The 13969-nt window shown below is 43.0% G+C and overlaps 1 protein-coding gene and 1 pseudogene across 1 annotated transcript in view; both read right to left on the reverse strand.

Annotated features, from left to right (window-relative positions):
* Window positions 1-13969, reverse strand: part of MGAT5 (alpha-1,6-mannosylglycoprotein 6-beta-N-acetylglucosaminyltransferase) — a 129669-nt gene that overhangs the window by 34492 nt on the left and 81208 nt on the right. Inside the window, exons 9-11 of the mRNA XM_088472276.1 lie at window positions 7586-7720; window positions 6118-6251; window positions 1371-1504 (exon numbers count right to left, since the gene is read on the reverse strand). Coding sequence (XP_088328402.1) covers window positions 1371-1504; window positions 6118-6251; window positions 7586-7720 — 403 coding nt within the window. The remainder of the gene's footprint in view (window positions 1-1370; window positions 1505-6117; window positions 6252-7585; window positions 7721-13969) is intronic.
* Window positions 12049-13311, reverse strand: LOC148524011 (lamina-associated polypeptide 2-like; annotated as a pseudogene).

Here is a 13969-nt window from a genome sequence, read left to right on the forward strand (position 1 = left end):
CACCTAGTGCCATGTAGTGATGGGATCCCTGATCTCTCATATATAAACAAGCTTGTACAAATTAATTGAAACCAGTTAACAATGGCTGCCAACAATATTTGGTGTAAATGCAACATCCATTGCTTTGTCACTTAATGTGAAAAAGACTACAAGGTTGGAGCTGTACTAGAACTTGGTGCTCAACAATTATCTCACACACCGGAAATAATGTATTTAGTGGTTAGCACTCCTACATTTCCGTGCTCAGACCTTGGATAGAATTACAGCTGAGGTGCTACCTGTGTGGTGCTACCAGTGCTCCAAGTATTGGCTTTGGGCTTCCTCCTGACGTAAATGGATTCTCACTAAATTGGCCATGTGTGTGTGGTAGTCAAATTAGATTGTAAAATACACTGGGACATGGCGTAATGTACCTGAATATTATTCTGATTGCGTTTACACAGCTCTGCAGAATATGCAAACAATACGGTATATAAAGGATTAAGGTAATGTAGATAATCGCAATTAACAATCTCATTGTTCTGAGTTTCTGAAGGAAAAGGTGTAAATGGGACAATCTTCCAAGTGCGAGGATAAAAACTGGCTACCCATGTCGGTGACCATACGGGACAGAACAGAACTGGTGATCAGCAGACATCACATAAAAGCCATCACTAGAGCTAGCAAAATCCATCTATTCTAACACACCGGAACTATTACAGGGCATTGCTCACACAGATAACTGCAGTGAGTTTTTTAGCTTTATAGTGGAAAGGGAAAAGTGCAATCAAACTAAAGTAAAGGGAGAAAGGGTTTAGAGGGGCAAAAGATGAAGCGTAAGGAGAATATTTGGGTAACTCCCGATAAATACAGATTTGAAAACACAACCAATGCTCAGCAACCAGTAAAGAAATATAGTGTAGTGTAGAATGTTCTCTAGGAGACCCTGCCACTATTTAAGAGTTCAGGGATATGGGAAATACAGCAGTTGTAACAAATGAACAGTTTCCTGCTCATCTCTAAATAGGAAGAGAAGATAAATGCAAATTACATTTAACTGAAATTGCTTTTCTTTGATACATTACTCTCTAAGAATATATAGATTTTAGCTATAGAAACCATGCCTGCAAAGGAGCATTTTGTGCAGAGAAAGCATTCGTTTGACATATTTCCAGATCATCTGGCAGCCTACTTGATTGATGATTAAGAGAAAACAGACCATATAGAAGAAGCATACAATTACAAGAGTAATACTGAAACCCACAGCCCCCTCCAATAGGTTTTACTGATCTACCATGCAAGATAGCAGGATAGGTTTTAATTTGCAGACACAGTCTGTAGAAATATATATGAAACAGCTGGGCTCCACTCAAAAGACAAGAGAAACATACCTTCCAGAAATTGTCAACCTTCCCGTACACGAGCGACTGGTTCTGGCGTTTGATGTCACTCATGTGTCTGATGTCGCTGGCGTTGAGATGCTGTTCCACCACAAATCCGAGGAAGCTGTTATCAGGAGTGTGAGCTGCACACACGGGAAAACAAATGAATGTGATTATCGTACAAGGATGTTTATTCAGCTCTATAAAGAATCTACCTGTAACATTTTTTAACTGGTCATCGCACTCTGAATATTCCCTGAGCACAGAGGTGTAGTGTAATGATTAGCTTCATAGAAATGGAGGAGTTTGCTCACGGAACCTGTCCGGTGTTCTAGAGATATTTGTATTAAGTTACATTAAGTCAATGCCTGACACAACAAGGATCTACACATGTGACATAGAAAAATAGAGGCTAAAAACACTTGCTGTAGATTACCTATAGGTACAAAGTACTTAAGGTGATGTCACACTTAGTTACAATTACAAAGTGAAGTGGAAGACGGATGTGTTACAAAGTCACACAATCGTACAGATGTGTTCCCATATACCTAGCACAGAGGTTCCCAAATGCGGTCCTCAAGGCTCCCCAACAGTTCAGGTTTTAGAGATATCCATGGTTGAACGCAGGCGACAATTAGTACCTCAGTCAATTTGATATAACTACCTGTTCTCAACCATGGATATCTCTAAAACCTGAAGAGCCTTGAGGACCACGTTTGGGAACCTCTGACCTAGCCTCAAAATGCCGCGCCTAGTAGTGTATTATCTTTTTCACCCAAAAATGCATTTTGTTTGCAATCAGATGCGACAAACTGCTTAATAAGACGACGATCGGCACAAGCCAAGTTATACGGGACCTGACCTGGTGAGAACGCAGTTTTTCGGAACTGCAGCAATAGTGTATGAGGACACACCTCTGGGTTTTCTAGAAGTCACTGGGGAACTCAATATCCTGCTAGTAGGGAGTATGTGGCTAAAGTAGACTAGTATGCTCAAACTAATGAAACCACCATAAAACAAGTGGAATAAAATGTTTACAATGCTCTTTAAAACAAATGTCCTTTAATTAGTGAATAATGAAATGCTTGTGGGTACCAGGATTGAGAAAGGAAGAATGGTCTGGTGGGAAGACTCCTTGGTTTAACTCAACCAGACTTCCAGTGAGTCACCCCCACAATACCAGACCACCAGGAAGAGAAATTAACTTCCCATATGCCTGGCAGGTGATGGTCCCTGGCTCCTCCCTCTATTACCTGCCAGGGTTAGGGGAAAGGATGTCAATTGGTGATGGGCATCTTTAATAAAGCAGTGACTGGAGCAAAGTGCTCTTCATTAGCGCAATCAGTTAATAGTTATGGAAGAAATAGTGCACAAGTTCATGAAATTACAACAGCTTTTTATTAAGTATCACATAAATATGCCCGCCTGTAGCCATGGGCGTAACTACCATAGTTTTAAGGGGTGCAGCTGCTATGGGGCATACAGCTGAGGGGGGCTGATCTTCCTTGTCAAAGTTACATGTGTTCTACACATTTTTCACCATTGGGTGGTGCATAGGGGGCGCTGACAAATATTGCTATGGGGCCTTCATACTGTAAACCTAGTTACGGCTCTGCCTTTAGCAACCTTTTGTTGTTGTAAATATATAAGAATATGATGTTTAGGGAGGGTAAAAGGAGTACAGACAATGCTGTCCTTAATGTGTATAGCAAAAGAAAATTTAAAAATGGTAATTTAGTATTACTTATAGACTGTCAGCACCCCAGGCAGGGTTCTGTGACCTTGGAAGGATAGAGAATATACATTAAGGGTGAATTGTTCTTTAACAAGTTCCCTGAAAATGAACATGGACCATGCTCGCTGGTCTTTGCTGGAGAATGTCTGTAAATACTAATAAATGTGTCTCCATCTATAAAACAAATTACTGTTACGTCTCTGACTCTCCTAGCAGCAAAATAATATTAGTAACAATTATATGGCTAAAAATAAAGGCTCTAGAGCCAAGAAGAGATTATACACCGACACAAATATATCAAATATCCTCTTTAAGGACTGCTAACCTCAACATACAAAGTTAGCTATGACATATAAATATACTTTTAACAGTTTTCGTTTCCCAACCAAGACTGAACAAATTTCATATTGGAAAAGAAAAGTTCAAACGTAACATACAGTACAGTGCAAAAGTTTTAGGCAGGTGTGGAAAAAATGCTGCAAAGTAGAAGTGTTAATAGTTTATTTTTATCAATTAACAAAATGCAAAGTGAATGAACAGAATAGAAATGTAAATCAAATCAATATTTGGTGTGACCACTCTTTGCCTTTAAAATAGCATCAATTCTTCTAGGTACACTTGCACACAGTTTTAGAAGGAACTCGGCAGGGAGGTTGTTCCAAACATCTTGGAGAAACACAGATCTTCTGTGGATGTAGGCTTGCTCAAATCCTTCTGTCTCTTCATATAATCCCAGACAGACTCGATGTTGAGATCAGGGCTCTGTGGGGGCCATATCATCACTTCCAGGACTCCTTGTTCTTCTTTACGCTGAAGATAGGTCTTAATGACATTGGCTGTATGTTTGGGGTCGTTGTTCTGCTGCAGAATAAATTAACACTTCTGCTGCAGCATTTTTTTCCACACCTGCCTAAAACTTTTGCACAGTACTGTATGTTCTTGAGAAAAACCCATTGTTAGGACTAAACATTTGGACTAAAGATCATATGTATTCACTTAAGAGTAAATTTTCAGCACCGTCCAAGGTTCAGATTTCTAGTACTTCCCTTGGAAGCTTTCATCATGGACTCGCAATGAGATAAGCATCATTGACCTAAAATTTAAATATATATCTCAAAATTACATTTTTTAAAGCATAAAGAAAAACTCTATCCAACATCCAATTCCTAACTAAAGGCTAAATAGTATATGATTCAGTTTTCGGAATTTCACAAAGCCTCCAAATGGTTACAGAGCAACTCCAAGAATTTAAATGTTCCCCCCAGTTGGTGGAATCCAAACTAGTCAGCATAACATCACTGAGCAGCCCATGCTGAAGCTGGAGGAGCGTACAGGTCCCATGAAAGCCCTCTCTATAATGCTTGTGCTCTCTGCTACTGGGTGTGAGTGCTGTGAATGTAGAAACGGTCTTCAGCCCAGCAATTTATGTCACTGCTGCTCATATGTATACTGCCCTGGAGAAATCAGTGTTCTCAAGGGCAGATCTCATGCTGCCAGTCGTAACGATGTAACTGCCAGCTTGAGGTTATCAGCACTAGAAGAGCAGGTGGCAATAACTGCGGGGGAAGAATGATTCCATATCAGAAGCACAGGGACTGGTGGCACTTCTGAAGAAACTAATGAGAAACAGACTGATAAAGAGATTTAGCTATTTCACGCATGACTGACTTCAGGTTAACTCAAATGTATTCTTTTATTTTGTTAACTATTTTTTGTCTGTTACAATACACTTTGGTTTAAATGCCTCCAGAGATCCTTCCAGGTTTTAGTGTCAGACGAGTTACACTTGCAACATTTACTGCATCCAGGTGCAAAATCTGTACTGAACCACAGAACCAAAGCAGTAATTCGCCCCTCTGCCTGGATTTAGGTAATGCAGAGCTATGGACTGGAGGGCCACAAAAGTGTCAGGACACATTTAAGAAATGTCCAAACATGGTTAGAAGATGAACTTGTTTGTAGTGAACTATGTGATGAAGTGGAACATTCCTATGTACTCCTAACCCACAGACCCCGATTCATTGAACGTTTGAACTTATACTAGTTTTGCCTCGAAACTGAATTGCTCACTTAAAGTCTATTAGCTATATTTGCACAGAGACCGGCAAATCTGGGCCTACTTAATTTGGGCCTAAGTCCAAAAAGTCAGACCTCCGTATATTTCCAGACTTGCTTCTGATACAACGGCTGCCATTTTACTTATGCACATTCAGCTGAGCTAAAGTAAAACTTTGCATCCAGTGCACAAAGTAGTATTATACAACATGTTCCAATGTAGGATTCATATGATCACAATTAAATATACTGGAATTTTTTTTGTTTAAAAAAAGCTGGACTTCTCTCATAAGCAGACCCATTGGTTAAGTTATAAGGGAACAGTGTTTATAACTGCAGTTCATCAAACTGGCGGCATATTGGACAGTTTGAAGCGGCTTATTGGGTTCAGGGTGAATGGTGACTACAGTAAGAGGTCTCAATGCCACCATACCTAGTAAAGTATAATAATGTTCTTGCACATTTAGACATTAGCAAACAAAATATATTGCACCCTAAAACATGGTATTACATTTTTAAGAATACATACAGTAGGAAAATAAAATGTCCATTATAATTTCTGCAATCTTAAAATTCCATTACAATTATTGGTATGTCTCAATACTGGCATAGATTTAAGAAGTTTAAATTTGATGCTAAATATCCACAACTCTCTACTCATTTGTCCAAAGATAAATGTTTATGATGATTCTTGTTCCAGAAAAAAAAAAAAAAGTTTTCAGGTCAACAGAAATTTTTTTGGGTTTCCATCCACTCTAAAGTTTACAAAAAAAAAAAAAAAAAATCTCCATGACTACATTAATTCATACCAACATATAAGTGTCAAATTAAAATGGAGCATTCCAGGACCCCACAACCTAAAGACCTCTGACAAATGGTGGCTGGTGCGGACATTTCAAATTAATCGTTCAGTCATATCATCTACAGCAAAAAAAAAAAATAATAATTTAAGGAAAACAGACTTACGAAACATAGTGTAAAACTGCTGAGGGTTCAGGTTCCATTTTCCCCAGGGTGTTTTGTGTCCTTTAGACTGAGCGTAGTGCCCATGATTAAACTCTGGTTCTGTCCCAAACGAATCCAGAACTCGCAACATGCACCTGAAAAGAGAAAAAGGAAAGGAAAGATAGAAACAAAAAAAGAAAAACAAATAATTAAAAACACACACTGCTTAAAGAAAATCATCATACAGTGATAAAACACTTAAGCTGGCCACACATCTAAAGATCTGTCCAACCAGCCAACTTGTTGATTGGTTGGAATGAAAATCTGGTAAGGAATGAAAGCAAATGACAATCAGCAATTTGCTCCCAAATGCCGGAAAATGGACAAAAACTGTTGTTTGAACAAATTGTTTAGATCAAACATTTAACAAACTTGTCTGACAACCATTTTCATCTGCTTTCTGGCAATTAGGAGTAAATTGCTGATCATCATTTACTCCCATACGTTACCAGATTTTCATTCCAACCAATCAACAAGTTGGCTGGTTGGATGTAAGTTGGTCTATGTGTGTGGCCAGCTTTACACCTTTTGTCACATTACACCCTGGAAAATAAAATCAAACTTTTTTCCATCTTTATTTACACATTATAACCATCAAGATGAAAATTTAAATATTTACACAAACTATTATTATAATTTGTTTACTAAAATATTTGTTTTAGATAAGTTATCATAAATTAAGCATTGCATCGTGTATGCGGTACATACCGCCACTTATCAGGTACATATTCCCATTGTTCTACACCATTTGATAAACTCCTTCCTCTTGAAATAACCTTCATGTCTCCTCCTAGCCAACCCTGCAGTAAACAGAAGCTCATCCCCCTAATCTGATGCCAGCAGTTGGTTCGTGCATAGATCCCAAAATTGGAGAACTCAATACAGTTTCCTCATTTGCGCTCTATTGATTAAGAATAGAGTGCCTAAAACAGTGATCAAAATCCAGTGTCACAGCTGTTAAAATTAGACTATGGTAAGTAAAGCTGTTCTCTCCCTCTACATGCAGTTCATATTGGAGGATTGACAATTATTGATCGCAATTACAAAACCTATTTATAATATTTTATTTTTCATCAAAGAGACCCAAGTGAGTCAATGTAGACTCTTCACATTCCCCCTATTGTCAGCATAGACAGATACAGTTAAACACAAGTGCTCAATGCCAACACAGGAATAGGAAAGGACATTCCCTGTACATCCATTATAGCAGCTCAGGTATACTGTGGCCTTGTAGGGAATACAGCTACACATTTTGAGGCACATTTCAGGCAAGTTTTTGTAAGCTACATTATAAATTCTGGACCAGGGGCCGATACAAGCACTCATTTTTATGTTGCTACCTTCCATAGAGTACTAGCACAAATGAGACATACTAACAATTCTATATTATTAGTCAATTCACTTGGGCTATGATAGAGATGTTACTTACTGATAATGAACCCAAGATGGGCCAAGGGTCTTCTTGAACTGAGCAAGTCCCACAATATCTATATATATGAGTTCTACCACTTTGTCTCCCTGAGTAGGGCATCCAGATCTGTTCCCCACCACTTTCTTCATAATCCTGAATAAGCAGATACACAAGGAAGGAAAGGTGACATGTAATAACCACTTTCTGCTGAACTACTAGAGGAATCACAACATCTACTCCCTATAGTTTTATGGCTTTAGCTGGAACAACACACATGGGGCTCAGTTCAAATCAACGCAAATTGAATAGCGCCGGGAAGGAGCTCCCGAAGCTTTTCAGTTAAGCCCAACTTTTTTCTTGCACCTCTCCTGGGCTGCAAACAGAAATCAGACAAGACTGTTGGCGTGATGCAGTTTTCTGCCCTTAGTGCGGCGGAAAGAGCATCGCACCGGACATTTATGTTGGAGAGTGCCGGTTCTCGTGATTAAACACCATGTTTAAGGCGCGAGAACAGGCATTCTCCGATATAACAGCGCGTTGATTGTATCGCTGCGGGAGCTCCTTTCCGACGCTATTCAATTTGCGTTTAATTGAATTGAGCCCAGATACATACATAAAGTTACCTAGCTTCAATTAAATCAACCTGTAAGTTAACTACTTGATCACCCTGAAAGATTTAGTTTCACACTTCACTTTCTAAAGTGTTTGTATAAAGTGAAAACTTATTCTAAATGTAATTCTTTCGTTAGACAGTCTAGTTTATCATTGCAAATTAATGGCGCCATGCACTGAAGCCTGGGTGTAATATAAATCTGTGGCTAATCACTTATCCTTTTATAGGAGTCATGCATTGCAGAAGCATAGGCATTTATAATGGGAACAGCATTACAAGATGTACAGACAAGAGGGTGGTGTAACAGCATATGAATGAGATGTGTCTAGCAACAACATAAATGTGATGAGAAAATTATTTCCGATTTTATTATAAAAGGACAGATCTCTTAACACAAATCAGCTTGGAGGTTTGGTGTTTTCAGATTCATATATCTGTAGGTCAGAATCTGGTCATTATCCAGATTATGGGAGTTTGTAATCTATAAAAATGACCTCTAAAGTTATGGGTTTAGATGATGCAACTTAGTAACATAATACACCCCTTCCTTCCACCCAAAAAAAAAGCCAGAACAGCCAGTTACTAAAAATGAGATTTTGGTACCTACCGGTAAATCCTTTTCTCTGATTCCACAGGGGACACTGGAGGTGCTTACGCTGGGGTATAGAGGCGTGGATAGCTGGAGCTGGCACTTTAATAATTTAGAAGTGTGAAGCTCCTCCCCCTCTATGCCCCATCAGCCCTCAGTTTAGAAAATGAAGACCGAGAGGAAGATGGAGAACAAGCGGAGTAAAAAAGGAGAGAAGAACACACAATAACCGAATCATACAACACACGGAACAAGCCGAATAGGCAGGCCAACAGCGCAGAGGTGGGCGTCCAGTCTCCCCTGTGGAATCAGAGAAAAGGATTTACCGGTAGGGACCAAAATCCCATTTTCTCTTTCATCCACTAGGGGACACTGGAGGTGCTTACGCTGGGGACGTCCCAAAGTTTTCCCCAAGGGCGGGAGCGCTCTGCGGCGCCTGCAGAACAAGGCAGCCAAAACCGGATGCCGAAGCAGCAAACGTATCAAATTTGTAAAACCTGACAAACGTGTGAACTGAAGACCAAGTGGCCGCACGACACAATTGTGACGTGGAGGCTCCTCTACCGGCAGCCCAAGACGCACCCACAGAACGTGTGGAATGAGCTGAAATGGACGAAGAAGGCAGACGGTCGGCACTCACATAAGCCTGATGAATAGTCAGCCGGATCCAACGTGCCAGAGTTTGCTTAGACGCTAGCCAAACCCTCCGAACAGCATCATAAAGGACAAAAAGGGACTCAGACTTACGGAGGGTCCTGGCAACATAGATGCGGAGAGCCCTAACCACATACAAGGTAGAAGAACCAGAGTCCTCCACCAACGAAGGTACCACAATCGGCTGATTGATATGGAAAGCCGACACAACCTTGGGAAGGAAGGCGGCTACCGTCTGGAGTTCCACCCTATCAGCATGAAACACAAGGTAAGGTGGCTTATAGGACAGAGCACGCAATTCCGAAATCCTACGAGCCGAAGCGAGAGCCAGGAGGAAGACAGTCTTCCAAGACAGGTACTTAAGATCAACCTCCTCCAAAAGGTTCAAACATGGGCGACTGAAGTAACAGAAGCACTAAGTTTAAGTCCCAGGGAGCTATTGGATGTACAAAAGGAGGCTGCATGCGCAAGACCCCTTGAAGAAACATCTGCACCTCAGGAATGAGGGCCAATTTCTTTTGAAAGAAAATGGAAAGGGCAGAAACCTGCACCTTTAAGGTTCCCAGACGAAGGCCAGAATCCAGACCAGTCTGAAGGAAAAGCAGAAACCGGGACAAACGAAAAGTCCTAGACGGAAGACCCCGACTGGAACACCATGAAATATAAGCACGCCAGATGCGATGATAATGCGCAGCCGAAACTGGCTTCCTAGCACGTAGCATGGTGGGAATAACCGCGTCTGGGATGCCTCTACGTCTTAGGATATCGGTTTCAAGAGCCACCTCGTTAAACGCAGCTGTGCTAAGTTGGGGTGTATGAAAGGGCCCTGCTGTAGAAGATCCGGACACAGAGGAAGGGGCCACGGATCGACTGACAATAGGGACCGAAGGTCCGAGAACCAACTTCTCCGGGGCCAGTTTGGGGCCACGAGAATTACAGAGGTCATCTCTTGTTTTATCCTTTTTAGAAGTAGAGGAAGAAGCGGAATCGGAGGAAAAAGGTAAACGAAGTCGTAGATCCAGGGACTTGTCAGAGCGCCTACTGCTTCCGCTTGCAGATCTCGAGTTCTTGACATGTATACTGGAAGCTGATGATTCAATCGTGACGCCATGAGGTCCACCTGAGGACATCCCCATCGACGTATCAGCGCGTTGAATACGTCTGGATGAAGCTTCCATTCTCCGGGATGGATATCCTGTCGACTTAGGTAATCTGCTTCCCAGTTGTCCACACACGGGATGAATACCGCTGACAGGATTACTGACTGGTTCTCGGCGCACCGGAGGATCTGAGTTACTTCTCGCATGGCCATGCGACTCAGAGTCCCTCCTTGGCGGTTGATGTAAGCGACGGCCATCGAGTTGTCGGACTGAACTCTTACCGGACAAGTGTTTAGAAACTCTGTTGCCTCTATCACAGCATTGAAAATCGCTGAGTTCCAACACATTAATGGGCCACTTCTGTTCTAGAGGGGACCATCGACCCTGAAAGTGATGATCGAGGACTACTGCTCCCCCCATCCTCGAAGGCTGGCATCCGTTGTTACGATGATCCAGTCCCACACTCTGAATCTTCTGCCTGCTAACAGACTGCTGGATTGTGTCCACCAAAGAAGGGCTACTCTGGTAACCGGGCTCAGACGGATCTGTCGATGTAGAAGCAGATGATACCCTGACCCCTGTGCTAACAGGTCCAGCTGAAATACCCTGGAGTGGAACCGGCCGAACTGTAGTGCCTCGAAAGCCGCTACCATCTTCCCTAAGAGACACAGACAAAGAAGCATTGACACCTTCTTTGGTCTGAGGACCAGCTGAACTAACAACTGGCTATCCCTGGCCTTGTCTGCTGGAAAAAAAATCCTCTGTGATTCCATATCCAATATAATGCCAAGAAACAGAAGTTTCTGGGACGGATTGAGATTTGACTTCTTGAATTTGATTATCCAACCGTGTTGGATTAGATTGTGATGTGTCAGTAAGGCTTGATCTGATAGAAGAGACACCAATGGAGCCTTGAGTAACAGGTCGTCCAAATAAGGTATTATGTTCACTCCTAATGACCGAAGGAGAGCGATCATGACTGACATGAGTTTGGTGAAGATGCGGGGGAGCAGAGGATAACCCGAACGGCAATGCCCGAAACTGATCTTTCAAAATGGCGAAACGCAGAAAGGCCTGGTGTGGTTCCCAAATGGGAACATGGAGATAGGCATCCTTGATATCCAGGGATAAAAGGAACTCCCCTGTTTCCAAGCTTGCTATGATTGACTGCAGCGACTCCATCTTGAAACGATACATCTTCAGATACAGGTTCAAGGACTTGAGGTTTAAGATGGGCCTGACCGAGCCATTCGGCTTGGGTACTACAAACCGGTTTGAGTAAAACCCCAAACCTCGTTGAAGTTCTGGAACCGGAACTAGCACAGAAGATACTAGTAGAGACTGGATAGTCTCCTGTAGAACCCTGGCTTTGTCTGCCGGTATTGGCAGACTTGTAGTGAAGAACCGAGGAGGAGGGGGGACTTTGAAGTCTATCCACGGTTCTGTAGAAGTCTGGTACCAAACTTGCTCAAATCTTTGCAGACGGGCTCCCACTGCATATTGTCCCAGGTGGGACGGAAGACAGTCATGCCACCTGTTTCTCAGTTGGTTTTGGCTCCTGTCTACGAGCAACCGTGTGTGGGCGACCTCTACCTCTGCCACCTCTTGGTTGCGTGGGAGCACCCCTGGCCCTACCATGAAAGGAATGTGGTGCACGAAAGGAATTAAACGAAGGTCCAGTGTAAGATCTTCTGGGAGCCTATGCAGTTGACGGGAGGAAGGAAGACTTGCCCCCTGTGGCTTGGGATATCCATTTGTCCAATTCCGGCCCGAAAAGCATGTCGCCAGTGATTGGTAGACCCTCCACCGCACTCTTGGATTCTGCGTCAGCTTGCCAAGCGCGCAGCCAGAGGGCTCTACGGCCCGAAATCGCCAAAGCAGATATGCGAGCACTAATCTGACTGATAGCTTTTGAAGCTTCTCCCATGTAAATTGCAGATTCACAGATGTGTTCTGCTAGTAGATGTAACTCTGCTCTGGAAATACCTGAGTACAAACCTGTAATCAATTGGTCGGCCCAACAAACCACAGCCTTGTTAACCCAAGCAGTAACAAGAGTGGGCCTAAGCTGAGCACCCGCTGCAGTATAAATAGATCTTAGCGTTGTCTCCAACTTACGATCCGACGGATCTTTTAGTACTGTAGCTCCCGGTACTGGGAGTTCTGTTTTCTTTGAGAGAGGGGAGACAGACGCATCTACTTGGGGAGGTGTTTCCCACTTCTCCATCATGGATGATGGAAAAGGGTAGCTAGATGAAAACCTGCACGGAATTTGGAACCGCTTATCCGACTGTTTCCAGACCACCGAGAGCTGTTCCTGAAGTTGCTGTGAGAACGGAAAAACCACAGAGCTCTTAGGTTGTTCATGAAATAATTCAAACTCCTGTGATGGAGGAATTATATCCTCAGGTAAATTCAGGGTCTTTCTGACCAGAAAAATTAGTGATTCCACCCCGGGAGAGGTGGACTATAACTCCTGAGTTTTGACCTGTAAAACTTCCTCCAATTCCCCTTCTTCGGTATCCTCCGTAGCGAGGAATTCTTCGTCCGACTCCTCTGACTGGAGAACAGTCGTCAGAGTACGCTTTTGTGTTGGTCTCTGGTAGGAATTGGAGGGTGCAGATGCCGCAGTACCCATAACCTGTACCAAGGTGTCTAGAGACTTGGTTAGCCCAGCCAAGCAGAGAGGTTGAGACTTACGTGCCTCAGCTTACTCTGACGCGAAGTCTGACATAACTCCTACCATGTCAGCGGCCCATGGAGGAGCAGATGAGGCGGTAATCGCCATAGATGGATCTATTGCTATACAAGCATCACATAACGTGGACCCAGTGGCATGCGGCTTGGTTAGTTTGCTGTTACACTTTGAATAGACAAATATTTTCTGAGAAGCCTTCGTTCTGTTTGACATGGATAAACAATGGTCACCCAGACACAGATGGACAGAAACAGAAGGCTTGTTTTGGGATACAGAGGAGGAGACACACACCCTTCCCACAGATCAGATTCCCTGCACTGACACCCCAGTGAATTACTCACAGCCTCTGTACCAGGGATGTAGTCAGGTCAGCCTTCTGTGCAGCTGCCTCCTGAACCAGCAGAGATGCAGATAGTGAGTGATGAAAAAACGGCAGCCACACTGTTATACACAGCTGCTTGCCGCTCAGAGGACAGAGAACCCGCACTTGGATAGGCTCCGTCCCCTTCTGTATCCCAAAGGGCTCCCAATATGGCCCCAGCAATACAACCCCCCCACCCCCCCTCTGCGCTACACTGCGGGTGTAAGCGGGGAATGTTAGAGCCGTGAGCCACGCTGAAGCGCTATCTAATAACAACAGACAGCTTGCTAAGCTGTGTCAGCGCTGGGCAGCGTGTGGGGAGCCGGGGGATGCGCAGTGTTACTCACTGCAGTCTCCCTCTCTCTCTTCTTGCAGCAAAGCCTTCTC

This window comes from Taudactylus pleione, unplaced genomic scaffold (assembly GCF_031769625.1).
Source record: "Taudactylus pleione unplaced genomic scaffold, aTauple2 ptg000122l, whole genome shotgun sequence".
NCBI classification, from domain to species: domain Eukaryota; kingdom Metazoa; phylum Chordata; class Amphibia; order Anura; family Myobatrachidae; genus Taudactylus; species Taudactylus pleione.